The sequence below is a fragment of the Phocoena sinus genome, chromosome 3, assembly GCF_008692025.1.
Source record: "Phocoena sinus isolate mPhoSin1 chromosome 3, mPhoSin1.pri, whole genome shotgun sequence".
NCBI classification, from domain to species: domain Eukaryota; kingdom Metazoa; phylum Chordata; class Mammalia; order Artiodactyla; family Phocoenidae; genus Phocoena; species Phocoena sinus.
In genome coordinates this window covers 121,391,960-121,417,518 of record NC_045765.1, presented here as the reverse complement: position 1 = coordinate 121,417,518, position 25,559 = coordinate 121,391,960, and the positions used below count along the sequence as shown (strand labels likewise).

Below are 25,559 nucleotides of genomic sequence, written 5' to 3'. Positions count from 1 at the left end.
CCGCAACAGGAGAGGCCACAACAGTGAGAGGCCCGTGTACCGCAAAAAATAAATAACTAAATAAAAAATAGTAAGTTCTTTTTATTTCATTATGTAAAATATATGGGTATGAAAATTTTAGGCAAATGTAATTCTACTAGCAAATTCAAAATTTTTATTAAGGTTAGTGATAAAGTGGTCAATGTGAAAAAGTATAATGGAAGAAGAATTTATGAGATAATTGTATTAGTAGTTTAATTTCCTAATTTTCCTCCTAAAATATTAGTTTCATGTTTATCTACAACAAAACTATAAAAGTCTATCTGAAAGGAGCTAAATATATAATAAAAATAAAATATCAAGCTAAGTTCTATATAAATCATTGGAAAAATTTTAAGCACTGAAGTACTTAAGTACAGGATCCTACAGATAAAAATATTTGCCAATAGCATAACAAAGAAAGTATAAGATATATTCACCTAAGTGGCACCAACTCAAAATCCATTAAAAATTATTGTACATTATTACTTTTATTACTACAGAAAATTAACCTAAAAACTTAGAGGAAGAAGTATGTGGACCCCCAAAAAGAGTTTAAGATTGGGATAACCTGAGGATCCTGAGGAAAAAATAACCTGAGGAAAAAATTCTTTCCTGATAGCAAACTGAGAATTGGCTTAACCCAGGAGGAAGCAAGAATAATTGCTTCATTTAAAGTTCTTGTTCCCAGGTATTAATGGTCTTGAAATCACGGTTCACGTGTTGTAAAAAATACCAAATCAGATGACCATTGCAGGAGCCTCCAGACGACGAAGTAATGCATGCACTGTGGTCACCTGTGAGAAAATTCTTCTGAGAAAGTCTATCCCAAAAGTGATTTGTGTTTCAATTCTTTGGAAATAACTATTGCTTTGTATTAATGTGGTCTAGTTAAATATCTAGACGTCTCGTTCTCTCTTCCAGTATATTTTTGCAGAAGAACAAAACACCGTATGAAATACAATAAGTGAAAAATTATATAGATCTTTAAATAATGAACATGTATTTAGGAATATGGCATCAACAAAGACCTTTTAAAATGGGTTTGGCTATATTTGTATAAAATATCAATGCTTGCAAGTCAAGCATCTTACCTACTAGTATTGGCTCCAGGATACCAAGTGTGGGATACGTGCAAGGTTGATTTAAACTGTTTGTACATTTTGGGTAAAAAATGTACTACATATTTTCCTTCTAGTAACCATAAACATTACATATGGTAAAACCTTGATTAAAGTATTTGGGGGGTGAGATAGTTTTCATACTTTAATTGTTAACTGAGGGTTAAGCTACGAAAATATATATTTTTTTGCATAATGTTACTAAAACTTGTCTGCCACTTTCCTGCTACTTTTAAGTAAGTTAAATCTATAGACCACAATTATTAATTAACTCTTAGAAGATAATAATTCTGGATACGTTCATGCCTCTGTACCATCAATTACCATTATGAAATATCACAGATATAGGTATGGAAGGTAGAGGACATGAATCTGAGAGATGTATATATAACCCTAGGAGTGCTTTTGTTTTTTTTCCTTAGAAAATTTCCCAGTTTTCAACCTCAATCATACTCCTCTTTGTTTCCCCAAGAATTAACAAATATTCTGACTTTTAAAATAATAATTTCTTTGGTTTTCTCAGTAATTATTTATCTCCCAATTATTCATCTGCCTGCTCTTGGATTCTATATAAAAGGAGTCATACTGTAGGTTTTCTTTTGTGACTTTATTCTTTTGCTCAATATTATGAATGTGAGACACATCCATGTTGATGTGTTTAACTGTAAGCTGCTCATTTGTATTGTTCTTTGATATTCCATTTAAGACTATGCCACAGTTATTTATCCATTCTTCTATTAATAAACATTTAAGTTATTTCTAGTTTCTGGAAATTGCAAATTATGCTGATATAAACGTTTTCGTATAGTCTTCCGGTACCAATGCTTTTCTTAAAAATATTAGATATGAGTTATTTTCTTATATTTTGTAATTGTCTCCTTTTAACAAAAAGAAGTTTGAGTAACTTTTATTTAATCTAGGGTTCTAGTTAATCAATATACAATTCTTATGATACTGAGCCTAGGGTTATTTATGCTACTATTTTCAAATTAATAGTGGTAATATTATATATAAATCATCTTGAATTTTCTCATAAAATGCCACTTTTAAGTATAGCTGGTTTGTGCCCTGGTGTCATATGTGAATTTTTTCACTTAGAAAACATAAACCTCACTCATTAATAAATGAAATGAAGAACACTGTAGTTTCCATATATGAGATATTATTACAACTTACTGTTGTTAAGCATAGATATACTTGTCCTGAACAAAACTGTATACATAAAAAGTGGAACTATGATTAATTCCCTAGCAGCATATATTTCACAACTAAAAGCCCAATCCTGATTAATATCTACAGCATTATAGGTAATTATTGAATTAATACACTCTACTTTTGTTTATGCTTCTACGACAAGGCAAAAAAATGTCTATTAGTTTGAGACATACTTTTCCCTTGATTATGAAATTAGTAAATCAAAGTATGTTTACATTTCCAGAATCCTTGCAATATGATAGCAGTCATGTTTTATGTATTCTACTTCTAATTAGAGAAGTCTTATTTACATAGTTCAAAAATTAGCCTTAAAAATAGGTACATGAGCCAGAGTTGAGTCTTCAATGAAAATTCACAGATCCTTATGTAAAATACGGTCTGTTGGCTTTGTTTCCAGAACACATGAAGACATACTCCTAATTGAAATTTTAGATTTATTTTTCACTTAAACAATTATACTATAAAGGACAGACCTTCAGTCTACAACACAGTGGGTCAATTTAAGAAATAAATCTTTCTATATAACCCTGTACATATCTTAACAGTTTCTTAACAACAACAACAAAAAGTTAACAGATAATACCATCTCCTACTTTTTCCCACAAAATTGTGCTAATATACCTAAATTAAGCAAAAATGAATTAGGTTAACTCATCTATGGCAAGTCAAGTGTCTTACCTACTACTACATTCTCATAAACTGCTCTATCAATCTTCACAAAACTAATAATATTATTACCTTCTAAAATGAGTTACTCTAAGTCAGACCTTTCTTTCTTGCCCTCTATATGACTAGGATGCTCGAATACAACTGAACTTGAGGCTTCCAATATACAAACACTATTCTAGTAACGTTTACTAAGTTATGCTCTTTTTCTCCATATGTAGTTATGACTTATCAAAGATATTTATGGGTTAGAGTCAAGTCCCAAAATGTGTCAGATAAATGGAAGGAGAAATCTGTTTTGCTAAGCTGTTTTGGGGTTCCACGTAAAAAAGAGGTCCCAACTATAAAATTTTTTTTCTCTCTAATAAATTATTGATAGCGACTTTCAAAGGTAATTGCTATAGAGGAACTGTAAGCACCTTGCTTGTCCTGTTCATCTTATATCACTTCTCTTGCAGCTCTACTTTTCTTCCTAGTTCATCTTCAACCATAATGTTGCTTCTCTTTTTTTTCAGCTTCCATCTTTTCTGTGAAAATGGCTAGTCTGTATTTAATTTGGAACTGTAGGAAATTTTGCTATGGATCTCTGACAGTTCAAACAATATAACAGACTTTAATTTAAATAGAGCAAGAGTTGATTCAGAGGCCCCAGGATTTTTGAAGACTATATGAAATTACTCTGTACTACCACTGAGTGGTGGAAAATGTATGAAAAACTGGCCTAAATTACTTCTGGCTGCCTTCCACTGCCTGGTAAATTAGCCCACAGACATCAATGAGTGTGAGCCATAACACCAGGTTCATCTTCTCTAGTTTCTAAATAAATAAGTAAATAAATAAATAAATAAGTCCCGCAGGCAGATAGGAAGGACACTACCTGCAAAGCCGTCGTCGAAAACATCAGAAGCTGGCATAACACGTCCATTTTAACGGTAATGGGTTCTTTATTATTTAATCAGGACGGCTTCTGGGCGATTCATGAACCACTTATTGAATCACCGAGTTTAAGAAATCTGAAAAAAAATATTGGGAGTTGGTAAACACCATCTCCTGATTGATCAATAGCACCTAGTGTTTCAGAATGACACGAGAGACTTTTTACTCTATTGGCATTTAAAGGCCATGAAACTGTTTTCAGTTGAACATAGTGAATAGTGAATCTCTATAAATCATAGAAAGCTCATTGCTAAAATCCACCATCATCTTTGGCCTATACAGTCACTAAGTAGAGAAAAGTATGCATTCTGTTGGCTGGGCTGCAGTTCCTAAACAATTCATCTTTCAAGATTTCTTTTTCTTGAGAAGAGAAACAAAAATAAAATGTTATGACTCTTTTTGAGCCAACTATAAAACATAAATGTAATCTCAATCCCTGATCAAAATATCACTGTATTTTTTAAAATATCACACATAGCTGTTAAAGCAATTAAGTCCACTGCATTAATAAAGAGGAAAAAAGAAAGTTACTATTATGTCTTTGTGCTCCAGTGAACTGACCTTTTTAAAGGGCCTTGTGTTTAAAAAAACTTTATTGCTTGGTCAGATTACAGAGTTGTTCAGTTTACTATTAAAGAGGGAAAAAAAAGCACCAACTTTCCCCAAAATCTCTACCCATTGTCTTTCACATCTATCTTTTACTAATGGCTTTAACTTTGTGAGCATTCCCATGAGGATGCACAACAGAAATATTTTTATAAAATACAGGATAATTAAACCCATGACAACCCTGTCAACACTAATCATGCTTACACATAGAAACTGCAAAGAGGCAATAAGGCTTACATAATACTTTTTGGATTAATTCTTTCAATTAATTCAATCGAACACTTTATTGCAACTAGTAATAATTTTACATCTCTGACAAAACCAGTGGTGATTTCTTGACTGTATTTTATCAGCAATTTAGGGATTCCCTTTTGGAGTTTAACGGCCTTCATAGAGCTTTAACTAGGCAGGGTCTGGCAAGAAATCAAAACCGGTCCTTGTATTTAGCATACAGAGATTGTCCTAGCAAATGGGCTGTGCAATAGAAACAGAATAGAGGAGACAGAAATGGTACTTGGGAAAAAAAAAAAAAAAAAGCAAGTGGAGGAAAGCCTTCAAAAATCCACAGGAATACTGAGCATGCATACAGTTTGTCTTTCTGGTGGTAGACACTAAGATTCCATTATAAAAACATGAGCCAAGTCAAGGGAGAAATTCCAGACTGGCTTGACTTCTGGGGAGAGTAGATCTTCAACAATGTTTAATATTTAGGTTATATGATCTTGTTAAAAACATCTCAGAAAATGATATTGCTAGTGCTTTCTGTTAATTACTACCAAAAGATGTCAAACAAATTCTCTGTGGTCTATCTTTATAGCCCTTTACCCAGTTTTGGCACAAGGCAAGTACAGTGTTATAATTAATCTATTACTAACATTAAAAATTGTTAGGTTATAGTATGGTTATTCAGAAGAGCTACCTTCTAAAATAAATTTCTAATTCCTTCAATTTCATCATCACATTAATTAATTCAAAAGAGCCCATTTTAAACATTTATCTTTTGATCTTTGATTGAGTAAAGCATTGTGCTAGGTAATTGAAAACCTCTTGTTTGTGGCTTTTAAAAATATGTAACTATAAGTTTTAAGAATATAATCTGGCTATTAGCAGATATGAACCAAAATTTTAATGAATAGTGTTGCCCTATATAACCTATCTGAATTCTAAAATTTTACACTATAATCATGTTAAGGTGAACTTTGAACAAAGACAATTTTTAAAAAGAATTTTTGTTGCTTGCCTGTACTTTATGTATGACTCACTTTTTCACAAAGTATTTAATCTCTCCTCCTCAGAAAAAAATGGCACAAAATAGTTGAAGGTAATGATAGAGCAATAGTGCTTAAAACCTTGATATTATTTAAAATAATACTATACCACTTAATGAATGTCTATTAAGTGTTTATATACATTACAGTGTTATACATAATTATTTACATGACAACCTGATGATGTGTGTATTACTACCTAAATTCACTCAACAAATGAGGTCACTGAATATTAGGAAGGTTAAGTAATATGTCCAAGGTCACACTGTTAGGAAGTGAGACCTAAGTCTATCAGTTTCCAAAGTCTAATCCTGGAGCCCGATGCAGATGACATGTGGAGAAACATCTGCTTTCCTAAACATAGTTATACCTGAGCTAATTTATATTCTTCATACTTAAATAACCAGACTCTTGGAATATATGTTAAAGGACCAGCAAAGAAGTTCTCAAACTGTAGAAAAGATGAGTCACTATAATAAATTTTCAAAGACAAATTTTCATTTTCTCATTTTCATTTCCTGGGCGTTGGTTTTTTGTTGTTGTTGTTTGTTACTATTAGATACTTTGGCATTCCTATAGAACTTAGTTTTTTTACCAACAAAGTGAAATATGTAATCACTGAATTAAAGCTTGGCTTATGCGCTATTAAATTATATAAATCTAAATTCTTTCTGATATTGCTTCCCATTTATTTAACATTTCTAACACTCACATCATCAACCCCTTTTACAGCCTCGCTTCAGTTCCCCTAATCTGTTCAGTTTGTGTTCTGTTTGAGTATGCAGGAGAAAATTTGCCACAATGATATAGTAAAGTATTTTGGGAACAGCCTGAAATATGGGAACACTGGGCCCTATAAAAGTTACTCATTATGCAAAGTCTGAAGCACTACATATTAGGCTTCTATCAATGGCTTACTTCTGGAGCAATTCATCATCACTCTCCAGAGATTACTTACTCTAGAAAGCTGGTGATATAGTCTCGACTGCAGGCAGACCAGGAAAAGGGATTGGTATTTGCAGTAATGTGAGCTGCCATAAGTTTTGCTGCTTCATGACCTTTCGTCCCACAAGAATTTCCAATTCCATCATGGTTCATACCAAAACTGTTTTAACAAGGAAGAAACATAAGAAACATAAAAGAAAAAAAATAAGAAAAAATAAAACAAACAAACCCTCAATACATCCTTTATTTCCTTATTTGATCATTTATTAGCCTTATCAACATATGGCTTCCATCAAGATAGACCAGGTCCTCTAAGGAAATATAGAATTAATGTTAAAGAGATTAAGGAATAATTCAATGATACAATATATTTCTAAATCTCTTTAAATTTATCATATACTCTCAAATGTTATCTCATATGATACAGTCTCTCCTTGAACAGAGAGGGGATATATATTAATTCTAACTTTATAGATGAGAAAAACTGAGATTTACTAAAGATAATTAACCTATTAAAGATCACACAGTTAATAAGTGTTGAAATTGTTAGTAGAACCTACCTCTAACATGCTAGAGTTCAGGCTACCTCACTTGCTGAATCCAAAAGGGAATTATGAAAAGATAGTTACGACCCATAGAGTTCCAGGTTATAGGCCAAACATAAAAGTCCTTTTTCTTATTAATATGGATAAAGGAGAATTAAATACATTATGTAATTTATGTTTGTGTGTGTACGTGTCTTCAAAACACCTTTTGAAAAATCCTGATACATTTAAGGATTATGAATATAGCCTTTTCTTTACCATGGCCTCCCTGACTTTTTAAAGCTTTTCTTTGTCATTTTTTCCTGTGTCCTGTAGCCAGGCTTAGTGTTATCAATGTGATTTAAAAACATATCTCAATGATAAATCATAAAATTTTTCTGTGGATAAATGGAAAAATGGATAAATAAAAAAGGATCTATGTACTGCATATGAATAAATTTAAGCCTTTCATCACAAATAGCCAGAAGTTTAGGTGAAAATCACTAAAAAAATCCTTATTGTGTCCACTGTGACATTCTAATAAATGCACCATGATATGTGTTCAAGGGAATAAGTAATTTGTGTGACATGAGTATAATACAGATAAGAATAGTTGCTGGAGAAAAATTTGGAGAGATAGTTGAGAACAGATAATCACAAGATAATAAATGAAAGTAAATACTGATACTTTTGGCAGTGTACAGACTTTGAAGATTTGTCAGAAAGAGCAACTGAGGACTTCTGAGTAGGAAAATATGGAATTGACCTGTATTTTAGACAGATCATTATAGTAATTCTGTGGTGGAAACAATAGAGTGGAAAAAGAATAGAGCCAGGGAGCACAGAGAGATGATGATACCCAATTAAGAAATGATGTAGGTCTGAACTAGGGCACGGGATAGAGAAGTGGGATTAGATTTGAGACATGTTCAGGAAGGTGAATGAACTGGCCTTCATAAATACAATATAAAAGAGCTATAATAAAGACATATAATATGTCCGTGTATGGCGGGAGGAGGGAGAAGGAACTAATAATTCAGGTATAGGGACTAACATAAGCAAAGGAAGAGAATCATATGAGAGCCCTTCCACATAACCAAATAACCTTTCAAGAACATCAATACTTAGTCTTCTTGTGTTTGACATCAACACACTCAAGTCAACCTCTTCTAGGAACATAATGGTGGAATTTACTGTTTGTTGAATTAGACATATATTCTGTGAAAACAATCAGCTATAGATTTACATTAAAAATTCCTCACTATAAATTTATAATTCAATAAACTTAATATTCTACATTTCTCTCAAAGGTTGATGCTATGATGTGATTACTACTATGATTCTTTTCAAATGATGATACTGATAGCTTAAAAAATATTATTTCCCTTTAGCAGTAGTCTCATACAAATCTCTGAGTAATATTAAGATAGCTGTAGGCAGACACAGATAGCTTTCAGAAAATCACTTTTGAGATTCCCAACTTCCTTACTTACTCATTTCTAAAAAAAAAGTAAAGCTTCTTTTGAAATCATATTTCTCCCACGTTATAAAAGAAAGACTTATCTTTCAGTTACACATAATTTTACAATAGTTCATTGCCTTTGGCTATAAAAAATGTGTGTCGAGGAAAGAGACAACTGGAAACATTTAGGGTCAGCACTGAGAAAAAGAATGACTTTATTGATTAAATAACATATGTAGTTTCTTGTTTACATCAAGTTTATAGGAAGATATAATCAAATTAACAGCTGATGGGTTGTTAAAAAATTTGATGATAGATCACCGTGGTTACGTTTTGACAAAGAATTCAAAAGGAGCTCAAAGAACTGAGTGATATTTCTATAATAAATTCCTTTCATCTTATCTATTTACATATGTGATCCAATTTTCTCAACATTCACATCTATAGAAACAAAATAAAGAAATCGAATTGGTGCTAAAATCCTGCCTCATTCTAGCAGTAATGAAGTAACGGCAGTAATTGAAAATATACATTTAAAGATACATCTTCTAACAAAAACTTTATTTTTATATTTAATTATTAAAATTCATAACATGTATATATTCTTCTAATCAATTATTAACTAATAATTGTAATGTAATGAACATATAATTCAGAAAAAAAATTTTTATGATCATAGGAAATTTTAAAAATGTAATTGCAACTTAAATTTTTTTGTTACAGAGATATTTGATATAATTAAAAATACTTTTAAGCATAAAAACACATTTTAAAAGTATATATTAAGAAATATTAAAATATACATTAGGATTGATATTCTGGGAGGGAAAGGAAGAGCAGACATATTGAGTTAAAGGAGGGAAAAATATGCAAATTTTGGCTATAAAAGAAGAAGCTGTTAGTGTATTTTTTAAATAATCTTTTAAAAAAATATTTATTTATTTGGCTGCACAGGGTCTTAGTTGCAGCACGCGAGATCCTCATTGCCGCATTTGGAATCTAGTTCCATGACCAGGGATCGAACCTGGGTCCCCTGTATTGGGAGCACAGAGTCTTACCCACTGGACCACCAAGGAAGTCCCCTGTTAGTGTATTTTTAAAATGCATAATGATGGTTACCAAATTGCTATGGCATTTAGATTCAATCAGGTATATTTAAAGGAGGTTTTTATTTTTTACATACTAATTTTTGCAGTAGTCTAGAAATTCTATCCTTTGAAATTAGTTAGACATAAAAAATGTTGGACATCAACTGAAAAATAAAAAATAGGGTACATAGTTTTTAAAACTTCAGAAGTATAGGGAGGAGATATGGGGATATATGTATATGTATAGTTGATTCACTTTGTTATACAGCAGAAACTAACACACCATTGTAAAGCACTTATACTCCAATAAAGATGTTAAAAAAAATTCAGAAGTATATATGGGAAAAGATTTAAAAACTAATGAACTCAAGTATCTGAAGAAGTAAACCTTAAATTCTATTTCTACTTACAATCCTTACAGTTTAAATGTCAGATGCAGAAAGTTGTCTTAAGGATTTCCGTTTCAGGTGTCTAAGAGAATGTATACTTTTGCAGCTTATATTTAAAACATAAGAATTCCCAGAAATGACCTGACCAATGTCAACTAGTTCACTAACAGTGACACAAAGTGAAATGGGAGTTTACAATTACTGTTTATGACATCAGCTTCAAAAGATTCCTCTAGGGCTTTGCTGGTGGTGCAGTGGTTGAGAGTCCGCCTGCCGATGCAGGGGACACAGGTTCGTGCCCCAGTTCGGGAAGATCCCACATGCCGCGGAGCGGCTGGGCCCATGAGCCATGGCCGCTGAGCCTGCGTGTCCGGAGCCCGTGCTCCGCAACGAGAGAGGCCACAACAGTGAGAAGCCCGTGTATCGCAAAAAAAAAAAAAAAAAAGTTCCCTCTAATACACTGACCAGGCCGGAGAAAGACAGTGTGTGTGTGTGTGTGTGTGTGTATGTATATATATATATATATATATATATACATACACACACATACACATATATATTACAGATAAGCTCCTTCCTGAGGAAACGCTATCAGTGAGGAGTTTGTCAAAAGAAATGAAACTTACTAATGATTAGAGAAAACAAACGAGTCTACTTTAAACCATCATACTGGCAAAAATTAGAATGTTACCTTGGACTAAGTGTTGACAGTGGTGTAGAGAAACTGGGATCTTAGCACACAACAGTTATAGTGTGGTCAGGCAACAGTTCCAGAGAGCAATTCAGCAGTATTTGGTCATATTAAATAGAGGAAACATTATGACCCAGCAATCCTGTTTTTGGAGAGATATCCCAGAAATATTCCCAAAGGGAACATGTATGAGGATGTTCACGACAGAATTATTTATGATAGCAAGGAGTTGAAGACAATCTAGGTGTTCGTCACTGGGGAATGGATAAATAAACTTTGGCAGATGTATATTATGGAATACTAAGCAGAAGTTGGAAGCAACAAACAAGATAGATGTCTACACATAAATATAGGTAGATCTTAAAAACACTGAAAAAATTGAGAAAAGGAACAAGGTCTATAGCACTATATCATACATGCAAACAAAAATTACATATATCTTATCAAATAACAAAGAAAGGCCAAGGAATTGTTCCAGATTAAAGACTTTAGAGACATTACCAAATGCAACAGAAACTGGATTGGAGGGGGAGAAGTTAATAAAAATATTGCTGGTACGATTGAGGAAATTTGAATAGGACTATATATCAGATAATAGTAGTGTATCAATGTTAAACTTTCTAATGTGATAATTATACTCTTACGTAAGAGATTATCTTTTCTTCTCAGGAAACAGATGCTGAAATAGTTAGGGAGAGGGGACATGTCTACAAACTTATTCTCAAATAGTACAGAAAAAAATACATGTACATATACAAAAAGAGAGAGAAAGAAATGTTGCAAAATATTAACACTTTTAAAATCTGACTCAGGGACACATAGGAAATCTTTCTACTGTACCAATCTTTCCATAAGTTCGAAAACATTTCAAACTTAAAAAGTTAAAAAAATAGGGCTTCCCTGGTGGCGCAGTGGTTAAGAGTCTGCCTGCCAATGCAGGGGACATGGGTTCGAGCCCTGGTCTGGGAAGATCCCACATGCCACGGAGCAACTAAGCCCGTGTACCACAACTACTGAGCATGCTCTCTAGAGCCCGTGAGCCACAGCTGCTGAGCCCACATGCCATAACTACTGAAGCCCTCACAGCCCTCTAGAGCCTGTGCTCCGTAGCAAGAGAGGCCACTGCAGTGAGAAGCCCATGTACTGCAATGAAGACCCAACGCAGCCAAAAAAAAAAAAAAAAAGAATAAAATTTTTTTAAAAAGTTAAAAAATAAACACAGACATATATAAAACAACCTGCAATATTTTGCAAGGATACATATGAATTCAACTATAGATATCAAATTTATTAAAGGAGTTATCTATGGGAGGGAAGAAATGGGAGTGGAAAATGGGAATATAGAAATATATGCACATATATGAAACAAAAAGGGTCCTTGCTGGGACTGATAATGATGTTGTGCCCAGAAATAAGGATAGACAGATAGATAGAAAATAAACTCAACTCTCTGCTCTTGAGTTAAAAAATAATAATTAAAAAAAAAAAGAACAAAAGAGTTTGGTGAACCTGGCGCCCACCCCAGTGAGTGAATAGTGGTAACAAGAGAATACTTCCATGGTTGGTTTTATGTGTTTGATAAAATTAATCATTTAAGTTCAATAAAATTAATAGATTAGGCAACGATTCTCATTTGTGGAGGGTTAGAGAAAGAGAGAAAATCGGGAGAGAAAGTCTTCCTTAGGCCTCTTGTGATTCCCCCACATTTTGCTGAGTATGGCAAGTCTGCAAGGCCTGCTCTTAACCCAGCCCATTCCTCAGGACAACTTTAGGAAATGAGGTAACATCTTCCCCTGGACAAAGCACGTTTACTTACTACTTGCTATAAAACTATTAGATTTCCCAAGCTCAGTGTTTCTCAGTTTGTTTGTTTTTGCGGTATGCGGGCCTCTCACTGTTGTGGCCTCTCCCATTGCAGAGCACAGGCTCTGGACGCACAGGCTCAGCGGCCATGGCTCATGGGCCCAGCTGCTCCGCGGCATGTGGGATCCTCCCGGACCAGGGCACAAACCCGTGTCCCCTGCATCAGCAGGCGGACTCTCAACCACTGCGCCACCAGGGAAGCCCCTGTTTCTCAGTTTTGACGCAAACCCACTACATGTGTGGCATTCATTTGGGCCATACTGCGTTGCCCATGTGGGATTTGGGGCCAAAAGGAACCAAAATAAATATGCTGATGCTTACGCTGCTTGCTGTGCTGAAGTCTCTGATCCAGGAATCTCATGTCTTTTGCTCCATGCAACAGTAATAAGCTAACTTATTAGCTTATAAATAAGGTAAAATCAAATCTCAAACTCAATGAGAGAGAAGTTTGTAGTTGATTAGGATAATATACCCAATTATGGAAAGCTAAGTAATTCTGAAACTAAAGTACTTCAAAATTAGTCTTAATTTTTCAGAAAATGAAGCCCCAAATCTATTAAAACAAAGTAAGTTATTTCCCAGGAAATAAATTATATGTTGAAGATTTTCAACTAAATCTCCCAGGGGAAACAAATGAAAGATCAAAAATTCCCTTTCTCATATCTTAGTACTTCTGATTTATTTCAAAAGTTTAAAGGGCACTCTTATTTCTACATTTTGAGTAAAAAGTTTTCCCTTTTCCTCTAAGATATCACCCAAAAGCAATAAGAAAAATAAGAAAAAAACCCCACAAACTTTACATTTATGAAAAGTAGGAAACTTCTAAAACCATAAACCACCATATCATAATGTATGTGGGAGGCTGATTGAATACAGAAAAATTAGAAGAATGTGGAAAGACACACAGAGAGAGGGGACAACAAGAAGTGATCTAAGCTAAAACGATTAGAGCATGTTCTCCAAAGTTAAGTGCAACAATCTGAGGGACAAAACCAACAATACTTTCTTATAAGCAATTGGTGTAAGGGTGCAAACTGTTGGAATATACACCCTTGCTCTAGTTGTCAGAGGAAGAGTAGATGGGGCTAACTGGGGAGTCATAAAAACTATATTTGTAGGAATCAGTCTGTCAGTGAGGAAAGGTGAAAGAGAGATTCTACCTTGCCATCAGTTGTTAAAGAAATACAGGGTTAAAGAACTTGAATCACACAATACTGTATATCAGTAATAAATTCCTGCTGAGAAAGTAGCTCTGGTGCCTACCCAACATAAACCTTCTACAAGTTGTTCATCCAGAAAAATCAAACTCATTCAAAGATGTATGATTCAAAAGGAACAAGAAGTACGTCTAGAATATATGAAATAATTTTTTTAAAAAAGAACAGGAAAATACAAACAGAAGATGAGGGACACTTGGCAGAAAAAAATGTTGCTACAGGAAAGATAAAAATGGGACACATATGAACTCAAACTTAACGAAGACATCATTTCATAAAAACAAGAATTTAATGCAGAGACACAAGCAATCAGGGAAGATACGGCAAGATGAGAGATGAAAGCATGAACTGTCAGAGGAAATAAATGTGTGTGTGTGGGGGTGGAATAAAACCATCACAGGAAAAAGGCCATGATGAGTTAGCAAAAAAAAAAAAAAAAGGCAACTGCTGAAAACATTCCTCATAGAAGTAAAAAGAGCAAGCAAAATAAAATTGTACAGGGCTTCCCTGGTGGCGCAGTGGTTGAGAGTCCGCCTGCTGATGCAGGGGACACGGGTTCGTGCCCGGTCCGGGAAGATCCCACATGCCATGGAGCGGTTGGGTCCGTGAGCCATGGCCGCTGAGCCTGCGCGTCCGGAGCCTGTGCTCCGCAACGGGAGAGGCCACAACAGTGAGAGGCCCGCGTACCGCAAAAAAAAAAAAAAAAAAAAAAAAATTGTACAAAGAGTTTAAAAGGATCAAAGTAAAGGAATCCAATATATATATATCACTGTTGTCCCTAAAGAGAAGAATCAAAATAATAAACAGAAAGAAAAGTGACTTAAAAATACAAGAAAAATTTCAAGAAACAAAAATGCCTAAAATCTCATCAAATGTGAACTATTCTACTAGGAAAAACTGACACAGGTGAATCCACACTGAGTCACATCCTAGTAAACTTACTGGACATCAAAAATAAAATATATTTTGGGCAATCAGGGCAAAAGAACAAATTACCTGTAATAGTAAAACAATCAGATTAACTTCAGATTTCTCCATGGTGACATTTAACACCAGCACACAACAGAGCAGTGCCTAGGAAAAATCTTGTATCCAGCCAAACTGAGTATAAAAGCATTTTGAATAAGAACTCAAGAAACAGAGATGTTATGAATCATTCTAACAAAAATTGCTTCAAGATAAACTTCAGCTTTGTTTAAAAATAATGTAAAAGTTTGATGGCTTATTGGCTCTATGTGACTCTATTTGAGTTTCATGGCAGGCAATGCATACAACACAAGTGCAACTGGTCACCAGTCAGATTAACTCCCTTGTCATACTTCTTAATTATATTTTCTTGTTTTGTTTTTCTGAGGTTAATTTATTCTCTTATGTTCATAATATATGTTATTTTATATCATACATACTTAAGAGAGAATAAAACATATATTTACATTTTAAAGAATAATTATAAAGCAAACATCCATGTTATATCTACCAAATTTAAGAAATACAACATTTTCAGAATAATAAAAGCTTGTCTCCTGTATTCACCTTAACAGTTATATTCTTCTTCCTCCCCTGAGAGAGAACTACTATCTTGACTTCTGTGGTTATCATCCCCTATGCATCTCTAAACAGTATATGTTAACTCTGCCTGGTTTTGAAATAATAAAGTGGAATCACACTGTATATATTCTTTTAAAACTTGCTTCTTTTATTCAACATTTTTTTAGAAAGCATCATCTCTGCTGAGCCGTCTAGCTATATACATCATTCATTTTCACTGCTATATAGATTTCCTTTATAAATACACCATTTAATTATCCATTCTATGATGAAGGATTTGCTGTGGTTCCTGATGTGGGGCTACTATGGGTCATGTTGCTATGAGCATTCTTAAACATAATTCCTGGTCATATATGTAAGAGTATCTCTAAAACAGCTTCTTCAACTTTTGGTGTCCTTTATATTCTTAAAAATATTGAAGACCCCAAAGATCTTTTGTCTATGAGGTTGTATGTGGTGATATTTATCATAATAAAAATTAAAACTGAGAAACTTTTAAAATAGTTATTAATTCATTTTAAGTAATAATAAACCCAATACATGCTAACATAAATAACCATTTTAATTTTAAAAATCTTCCCAAACAAAAGAATGTCAGTGAGAGTAATTGCATTGTTTAATTATATTTTTGCTAATCTCTTTAATGTGTGGCTTACTAGAAGATAGCTGGATTCTCATATCTCCTTCGTCATTCAGTCTATTGTGGTATTTTGTTTTGGTTGAAGTATATGATGAAAATCTGGCCTCACACTAATGTATAGTTAGAAAGGGGAAGAGTATTTTCGTTAGCCCTTTCAGATAATGATAGATTTCTTTGATTCTACAAGAAAACTTGAAAACTAGTAATTTCTTAAAGGTTAGTTGAAATGTGGATTCTGAATCCATTATCAGTGATCTCTTTGTACCCTGTTTCATCAATATCACCAATCTCATTGGAAAAGTCTTTAAGCATTAGGAAGCTGTCAAGCTCATACTGACAGCTGGAACTTATCCTAAATTTGAATTTTTGCTCAAAAGCTCAAATTTTATCATTGGCAATAAATAACGTTGGTTGTTTTCCTTGAACAGTAAGCTCATTTGTTCATTTTTCAAGTGAATTTCTGCCAACAACCCATAGTTTCTCATTTGTTCTTTTAAATAAAAATTGTGTTCCAGGGAAAAAGCAGCTAGTTCATCTGAGATATGGAGCAAAACATGCTTTACATACTTCCCATTTTGTGATACAGATGATTTGATAAAAGACATGTACTTAAGGGTCATGACTTAATAAAATTAATAAGTCTTTTGCTTCATCAAAGACATTCTTAAGTGAAACTGGCACAATGGTGACAAATACAATGACTATTAGTATGGTTTCCTTGATTCATGCTAAAGTACCAGTACATACCCATCACTGTTTTTGTGAAGAGTAAACAACACAGTTTAAAAAAAAAAAAAAAGACAAATTAAGTCTTAGTATTATTATGAAAGTAGGTTTAATCTGAAAGTGCTTTGGGAATCCCAGGGACTATGGACCACAATTTGAGAACCACTGCTCTGGGATATTTGTAGAAAATAAATTCTTGGGTCATAGTTAGATAAAATTTCAACTTTGCTAGATAATACCAAACAGCTTTTCAAAGTGGTTGCACCAATTTGCATTCTCACCTGTAGTATATAAGAATTCCAGTTGTACCACATCTTCACCAATATTTGGTATTTTCAGACTTTTAAATTTGTGCTAATCATGATGGATATAACATATTTTCCTGATTATTAATCAGATTGAACATCTTTTGACATATATGTTTATCAAGTATTTGGATTTCTTCTTTTGTAAAATGTTCAAGTACTTTGTATATTTAATTTGTAGGAGTTCCTTACATCAGCTGCATGTCATTTGCAAACATCTTTTCCTACACTGTGTCCTATCTTTTCATTTTATGGTGTTTTTCAATTAAGTTTTTAATTTTAATGTAGTTAATTTGGTCAATCATATACTTAATGGTTAGTATTCTTTATGTCTTACTTCTATTATATGTTCTAAAACCTGTAATGGTTTGACTTCTACATTTCGGTGTTGTTGGATCCTATGGTAAGAATATATTTAGCTTTGTAAGAAAACGCCAAACTGTCTTCCAAAGTGACTGTTAATACATCTTAAGCTTATGTATGGTTTGACACAGGGATCTATTTATACTAGTTACTTCACTAAGCAGAAAGTATTTTTTCATATTTTGTTTTATTCACAGTACTTAATATCTGATCAGAGTTTAATAATTGGAGATGAACACTTAGAGGATTAGTGAAGTGAACGAAAAATCTATCAGCTGAGATTTAACTTGGATAAACTGAGGAGACTCACAAGGTTAAAATGCAGATCTAATAAACATTCTCTTATAAAGCATGGAATCCATAGAATCTGACGCTCCATATTCACTACAATGAACTTCATTTTTTTCTGCACTTGTTCTTGAAATTACCATAACTAGAGTTATATAACTCACAAGTACAGGAAGGCTCAACTCTGCTCATGGGTTCTGGGACTAATTTTGTTCACCCTTAGGGAGAATATAGAGAGACTGAAGCCAATAGCTTTGTGGAACAGCAATAAATATGGCATGTTGTTGGTCCAGTTCAGTTCTAGTTTTTGAGGTAATTGTAGTTGTTGGGCTCTGGTCTTACTTCTTGTGAAAAAGACACGACCTTGCACATAAATCTTTAGTAACTGAATTACTTGATTATTTCACCTACTCCTGAGACTCTGAGACCTTGACCAGTATTCCACTTCTTTTTGATCAGGGATTCCATTTGGCTTAGTGGTATTAAAGTTCTGGGTATGTAGCCCAGGTTCCTTTATGCTTCACCCTCTGGGATACACACTTGCAGCTATCTACAGGACTTCCCTGATATTGGCAATTTCCTGACTGAATTTTTATCTAAACACTGCTGGCAGACTAAACTAGTAAAGTTCTCACAAAGTGAATTGGATATGGTGTGCTTAATTAATTAGTTAACATAAGTTACTTTAAATAGACCCCGTTGATTATATAGGAGGGGGTATTGGGAACTAGACCAATTTAGAAAATAAAAGCTATGACTATAGCATAGGAACACATAGTTGCTTTATTAGAGTGTTATTTTACTCATGGTTTTGTGTCCTTTTGTTAAGAACTATTGATGCTTATGCATTGTGCTGCTCTAGGCAAAAATATAAGGTCAAGGCCAAAGGGAGAGAGAAGACAGTGGCTGTGGAGTGTGGTTAAAAAGAAAAAGATGATGCCATTAGGTTTGTCAGGTTTGATCAAAACCCTCAGCAGTTTAATTTCTGTAGGAAATATTGTGAAGCAGTGAGTTTGAAACTCTGGTTGCTAATCAATATTTTCATATGTAAACATTTAAAAACACAATTTTAAATAACATAGGATCTTAAGAATTACAACTATACCATTAGAGAGGAAAAAAAGGCACTCTATTCTTTTGGCCTGATTTCTTCACCTGCCCTATCCAGCAGGGTTTCTCTTCTCTGGGGCACGGTCCTACCTGGATGGTTCCTCTCACTAAAGTGCAGCCTAGGTTCTTGACTTCACCCCATATGAGAACAGATGTTCATTCAGTGCATGGAGAAACACTCAGGAATCATACAAATCATCTGCTAACCTATCAATGCCATTTTAATAAAAAGGTTAATTAAAATCCTGTCATATATTTTTTATGAAAACTGACATTAAGATTGCAAAATTAATATAGGAAAGTAAAGGGTCAGAAAAAAACCAAGAGGATTTTGAAGAAGGAGGGGAGAACTTCAATATCTGTTATAAAACTATGGTAATTAAAGCAACATGATCTTGGCACAGGGAACCTTTGAAAATAACAACAATAAAAGCTCCAAAACAAAAATGGAACAATATTAACATTTGTTAAATCTGATTGGTGTGCTCATGGATATCTGTCATAACACATGTGCACATGCATACAAGCATACATACACAAACACAGAATATTTCAAAGTAAAACACTTTAAAAGAAAATATATAGTGAATTCATGTACCTGAACATATAAAGAATACTTTGTTCTAAAACTTAGCAATTAAATTTTCCTTTCAGACCAATTATACAAGATAGCTGACTTGCCTTCGTAAATTGACGTAGTTCTAAAGTTTTAAAGCTAATTTTGGGAACCTTGAAACAATTTACTCCAGAAATAATAGTATAAATTATTTTTCTATGTCCAGGGTAGCCTACACAAGCCTATTTAACCTATTTTGCAGGCTAAAACTGTGCCTCTGAAATGAAAAATAGTATATGACAACACTGTTGGAACTAACAATTAAACAAAGTGGAATACATTTTTTTTCTGTAGAATTAATAGTACTCAAAGAAAAGCAGGTTTACTAAAGGAAAAGATAAGTGAAAGTTACTGAAGAAGTACTAAAAGGTACTTGTAAGTATTATAAAAAAGTTCTGTAGGTAAATAGTTCTGATTCTTTTATGTCTGAATCTTAAAATTTGTGTTTTTCTTATTTTCCTTCATAAAGATATACCACGAACACTACATAACCCCAACCTAGCAGTTTTGCTTTTCGTTTTGGCTCAGAGGTACAAACTTTCAATTCCAAAATAAATGAGTTATGGGTATGAAATGTACAGTGTGGGGAATATAGTCAATAACTTTTAATATCTTTGTATGGTGACATATGGTAATGACTTATTGTGGTGGTCATTTTGAAATGTATAAAAATACCAAATCACTGTGTTGTGTAACAGGAACTAACATAGTGCTGTAGGTCAATTACACTTCAAAAACAAACTCATAGAAAAAGAGATCAGATTTGTGATTACCAGAGGAAGCGGGTAGGGGGAGGGGGAACTGGATGACGGTGGTCAAAAGGTACAAATTTCCAGCTACAAATAAGTACTAGGGATGTAACAACATGATAAATATAATTAACACTGCCATGTGTTACATATGAAAGTCGCTAAGAGAGTAAATCCTAAGAGTTCTTATCACAAATTATTTTTCTATTTTATATCTATATGAAATGATGGATGTTTACTAAACTTATGGTGATAATCATTTCATGATGTATGTAAGTTTAATCATTATGCTGCACATCTTAAACTTATATAGTGTTACATTCAATTATATCTCAATAAAACTGGAAGAAAAAAAGAATACAAAAAAAGAAGTGAGTTAGAAGATGTTCTTGAAGCAGTTGATCAAGAGTTGGAAAATTGACCAAGAGTAGGAAAAGAGAAAGTGAATAAAAAGACGTCTTCCTTCAGGAGAGGAGCCTTTGTCTTCATTATTACTGTATCCACAATACATTCTATATTAGGTAAATATAGCAGATGCTCAGTGAATCTCTAGAATCAATTAAATTGTACATCATTGAGAGAATACCTACTAATCAACTGTAAATCATGAGACATAATTTGGTAAGTATCATACATGTATACCTCCCTTGATGGTAAATAATGTACTAAAAGTATAGTATCATATAAAAATAATATCATATAAAAAGTAAAAAGTATATAAAATCATATAAAAGTTATTTATTAATTAAAAAAATAAGTAATAAGAGGGGGAGAGGGGAGGTTGTGGGTCAAAATAAATGGCATTACCAGTCAGAGACAGATGGTTGCTATATAAAGACTGAGAGATTATGCACTGAAGGTTATTCATTAAGTTAAGCTTCTATAACTCAGGGAGAGCCTATCATATATATTAATCTATTGTTACGCACGCTTTTCTCAAATACTTTTCTTAAGTAAAGTACATAGTTTTCTATGAAACTGATATTTTTTCATTTGAAACTATATGTAACAAAACAGAATTTCCTTTTATACAAAGGTAGATAGATAAATAGATAGATATGGAGAGATATATATGAGAGAATTTAAGTTTTGTATTTTTTAGGATACATAAGACGCAGCTCAATTGTGATTATATTTTACATCATTTCACCATATATTATATGACCACTTAAGATTTCAAAAGTAATACAATGTATATTGTACCACAAAATAATAGCTTACACTTGATTTTGGTACACTATTATTACTGGTTCTTTTGGAAGATTTGTAAAAATGAAAAAGAGTAAACATAGACTACTGAGTATAAATTTAATATGCATTGAGTCTGGATTCCTTTAAAAATCAAAATAGATGTTTTCAAACCTAACAAAATCTGTACAGCTAAGGAAAATCTTAAAATGCTTAATTGAATTTTCATGTCTAAGCAATCAATTTTACCATGTTGCTAATATTTTATCATCATTATTCTTGTTAGATAACCATGGTACTTTAAACCCTGCCTTTCATTTTGTTAAATAATCACTAGTACACAGAACATGTACTTTTAAATTCTCCACTAAAAGAAAAAATCAGTAGATGATCAATCAGTTCTTCAAAAAGATAACACATTTACAAATTCAGAAAAAAAGAACAGTTTCCTAATGTTTTTTAATATGATTAAATTCCTCTTCAAACAGTGATGAGATAATTATAGTCTAAATTGTGACAACTATAAAATCTCAAAACTAAGCCTTCTCATTGTAGCAGAAAAATACAAAGGAAGAAAGGGACATCTTTCTTTACAATTATTTTCCATTTATAATCTCTTTGATCTGTTCTTATTCATAACTGATCTTGGCTATCAATCACTTGTTATAAAATAGCAAAGATGAAATTTAAGGGATGTATTCAGAAACTTCTATATCCACATCTGGCAAACATTTTTTAGATTTAACAGTTACCCACTAGGATAGTTATTACAATTTGTTCATGTGTTTTCTAAAACAGAGTTTGGAATTTCACTTCTACTTCTGGGCTTTATATACAATTTACTAAACTAAGTGAACTCAAGATTCTGAACTTATTTAGGAAGATATTTAATGAGGGGGGTACCTAACAGAATCTAGGACCTAGACTCTTTCCATATGTGTAGAAAGCAATGTTCACATTTAGTATAAACATTTCTGACTTGAAAGTTAGGTTTCCAAAGCCAATGAAATCACTATAATACATTTACATCTTTTCTACTACTACTTTACACTTTTTTCCTTTCGTCTAACTGTAAAGATGCCAGGAACTAGAGGAAACAAGCTATTTGAGATATACTAAGATTTTGGGTGTGGTGTATAGGTGTATGTGCATTTGTGTGTGTGTGTGTGTGTGTGTGTGTGTGTGTGTGTGTGTAGGGAAAAGGTAGGGAAGATAGGGAAATGATGGCAAAGATAGGGAAGGTAGCTGGAACAAGGAAACCTTTGTTATTATCTTCCTTGTACTATGAGCAGAATGTAAATGAATTAGTTTATGGCAGCTGAAATTCATATCAACCAATTAGTACAATGGTGTCTGCCTTCAAATTCATTTCTGTTTTTCCAGCAAAATGAAGGGAATGCCTTATCAAAGTTCCTAAAGTTGATAGTGACTAAATTTTACTTCAGTAGGTTTATTATTTCTATAAAACACATACATACACCTACTCCGTTTTGTAATTCCAGACACTTAATTCAGTAATTACCTGACTGGTTTAATCTATTTTTTGTCATTACTGCATGTCATGGCAAAGACTTAATCACTGAAATAATTTAATTGTTAGACTTTATTATAAGAACTTTTCTAAAAAACATCTTTATGTTATTATCATTGTTTTAGCTACGTATGTCTGCATATGTGACAGCCTATATATGAAAATGTATATTGTATATATAATATATATATGTGTGTGTACGTATGTACATGTATGTGTGTGTGGACAAATAGGTAACATAATTTTGGCATCTTCCTGGCCCTGACAGTAATGGAGTAGCATTTTAATAATAATAGCAATATGTTCTAATTTAAAATATATAAAAATTTTGTAGTAGATTCGTAAAATCTAGTATAAATAGGAAAATAATACCATGCATGGTATTTTTATTACTAGCTTGGGTAAATAACAATGGCACTGTACAGCTATAAAGCTTAATCAACTGACAGAGTAAAATGTTTGTCAGGTTCCATAGACTAAAAATGTTTCCATACAAGAAAAAAATGAGTTCATTTGATTTTTCCAAAGGGTAAAAAACCTTAAAAGAACCACAACATTCAGTTTAGAGTTTGACCTTACAATACAAACATTCTTCATTCATTCATTCATTCATTCATTAACAATTATTGGCAGAATGCCTATTACCTCACATTAAAGGTCTATTTACCTCAGTCCCCGTTACCCAATACATCATGTCTGGCTTTAAATAAAAAATGGCAAGACATGCTGAAATACATTTAAAAGGGACCAAACAAGCAACAGTGTAACAGAAATGTAGAATACCTTTGATGACCTCATCAGTAGACTGGACTCACTGAGGAAAGAAAACAGTGAGCTTGATGACAGTTCAATAGAACCTTTACAAATTGAAATGCAGAGAGAAAAAAGAGTGAAAAAGAATCCCCCCACACAACAAAACAAAATAAAACATCCATGAACTCTGGAACAATATCTGAAGGTATAACATAAATACCGGAGATAGAATAAAGAAAGAATGGAGCAGAATAAATGTTTGAAGTAATGGCCACGCATTTTCCAAAATTAAGAACAGACACCATCCACAGACCCAGGAAGTTCAGAGAATACCAAACAGGATAAATACCCAAAAAATCTATACCTATGCATATTGACTCAAACTACAGAGGACAAAAGACACAAAGAAAATCTTAATAGAAGCCAGAGAGAAAAACAGAACAAAACAAAACAAAAAAACCTTACTTCTAGAGGAACAAGGGTAGGAATAACAGCAATTTCTGATCAGACACCATGCAAATTCTATACCCAGTAAAATTATTCTTCAAAAGCTCTGGAGGATAAATAAATACTTTCTCAAACAAACAAAAACTGAGGAAAGTTATTATCAACAGACCTGTACTGAAAGAAATGTTAAAAGAAGTTCTTCAGGGAAAAGGAAAATTATATAGGTCAGAAACTTGGATCTACATAAATAAAGGAAAGGCATCAGAAAAGGAATAAATAAAGCAAAAATAAAATCTATTTTTCTTATTGTGAATAATACAAAAGATAACTGTTTCCTAAAAGTAATAATAATAGTAACAATATATTGGTGATTATAGTAAACAGTTAAATGAAATGAAGTACAGCCCTGTCATAAGAGATTGGAATGAGGAACTGAAAGTATGCTGCTATAAGGTACCCGTACTACACATGAGGGAGGCTACTGTTATTTGAAGGGGGACTTAGATTAGTTATAATATATATAAACATATATGTATCTATGTATATATATTATTAAATATATTTTATATTAAAATTTTATGCTAAAACTCAAGAGAAACAATTAAAATTTTTAAAAGAAGTATAATTGATAAGCTATGAGAAGAGATAAAATGGAATCATATAAAATGTTTAATTAAAACCAGAGAAAGGAGAAAAAGAGAAGGAAAACAAACACAGTGCAACAAAGAGAAAAGTTACAAAAATGGTAGATATTAATTCAACTATATCAATAATCAATTTATATATAAATGGTCTAAATACATCAATTAAAAGACAGCAATTACCAGAGTGAAGAGAAATATAAGAGTCAACTGTATGTTGAACATAAGAAATTCATTATAAATATAATGACCCAGCTAAGTTAAAAGTAAGGGATGGATAGAAAATGATATACCATGCTAACATGAATCAAAAGAAAGCTGGGGTAGCTATATTAATTTTAGACAAAGCACACTTCAGAAAAGGGAAACTTCTCAGGATAAAGAATGATATTACATAATAATATAGAGATCAATTCTCCAAGGAGACAATTATAGTGTAGGCATTTAACCATAGTATCAAAACATTTGAGTCAAAAACTGATAGAAAAGCATGGGGCAATACACAAATCCACCATTATAACTGGAGACCTCCACACCCCTTTTTCAATAATTGATAGATCAAGCAGGAAAAAATAATCAGTAAGGATACAGTTGACCTGAACAGCACTATCAATCAACTTGATCCAAATGACATTTATAGAA

General features: G+C 32.8%; 2 protein-coding genes across 3 annotated transcripts in view; both read right to left on the bottom strand.

Annotated features, from left to right (window-relative positions):
- CENPK (centromere protein K) overlaps positions 1–25,559 on the bottom strand; it is a 332,401-nt gene that overhangs the window by 123,146 nt on the left and 183,696 nt on the right. Inside the window, exons 19-20 of the transcript XR_004349429.1 lie at positions 6,792–6,938; positions 3,898–4,033 (exon numbers count right to left, since the gene is read on the bottom strand). The gene's annotated coding sequence lies outside the window, so the exon portion shown is untranslated. The remainder of the gene's footprint in view (positions 1–3,897; positions 4,034–6,791; positions 6,939–25,559) is intronic.
- Positions 1–25,559, bottom strand: part of ADAMTS6 (ADAM metallopeptidase with thrombospondin type 1 motif 6) — a 279,851-nt gene that overhangs the window by 123,146 nt on the left and 131,146 nt on the right. For both annotated transcript variants that reach the window (XR_004349428.1, XM_032629020.1), the window contains one exon: positions 6,792–6,938. Coding sequence is in view for 1 of the 2 variants with exons in the window: in XM_032629020.1 (XP_032484911.1) it covers positions 6,792–6,938 (147 nt within the window). In the remaining variant the exon portion in view is untranslated. The remainder of the gene's footprint in view (positions 1–6,791; positions 6,939–25,559) is intronic.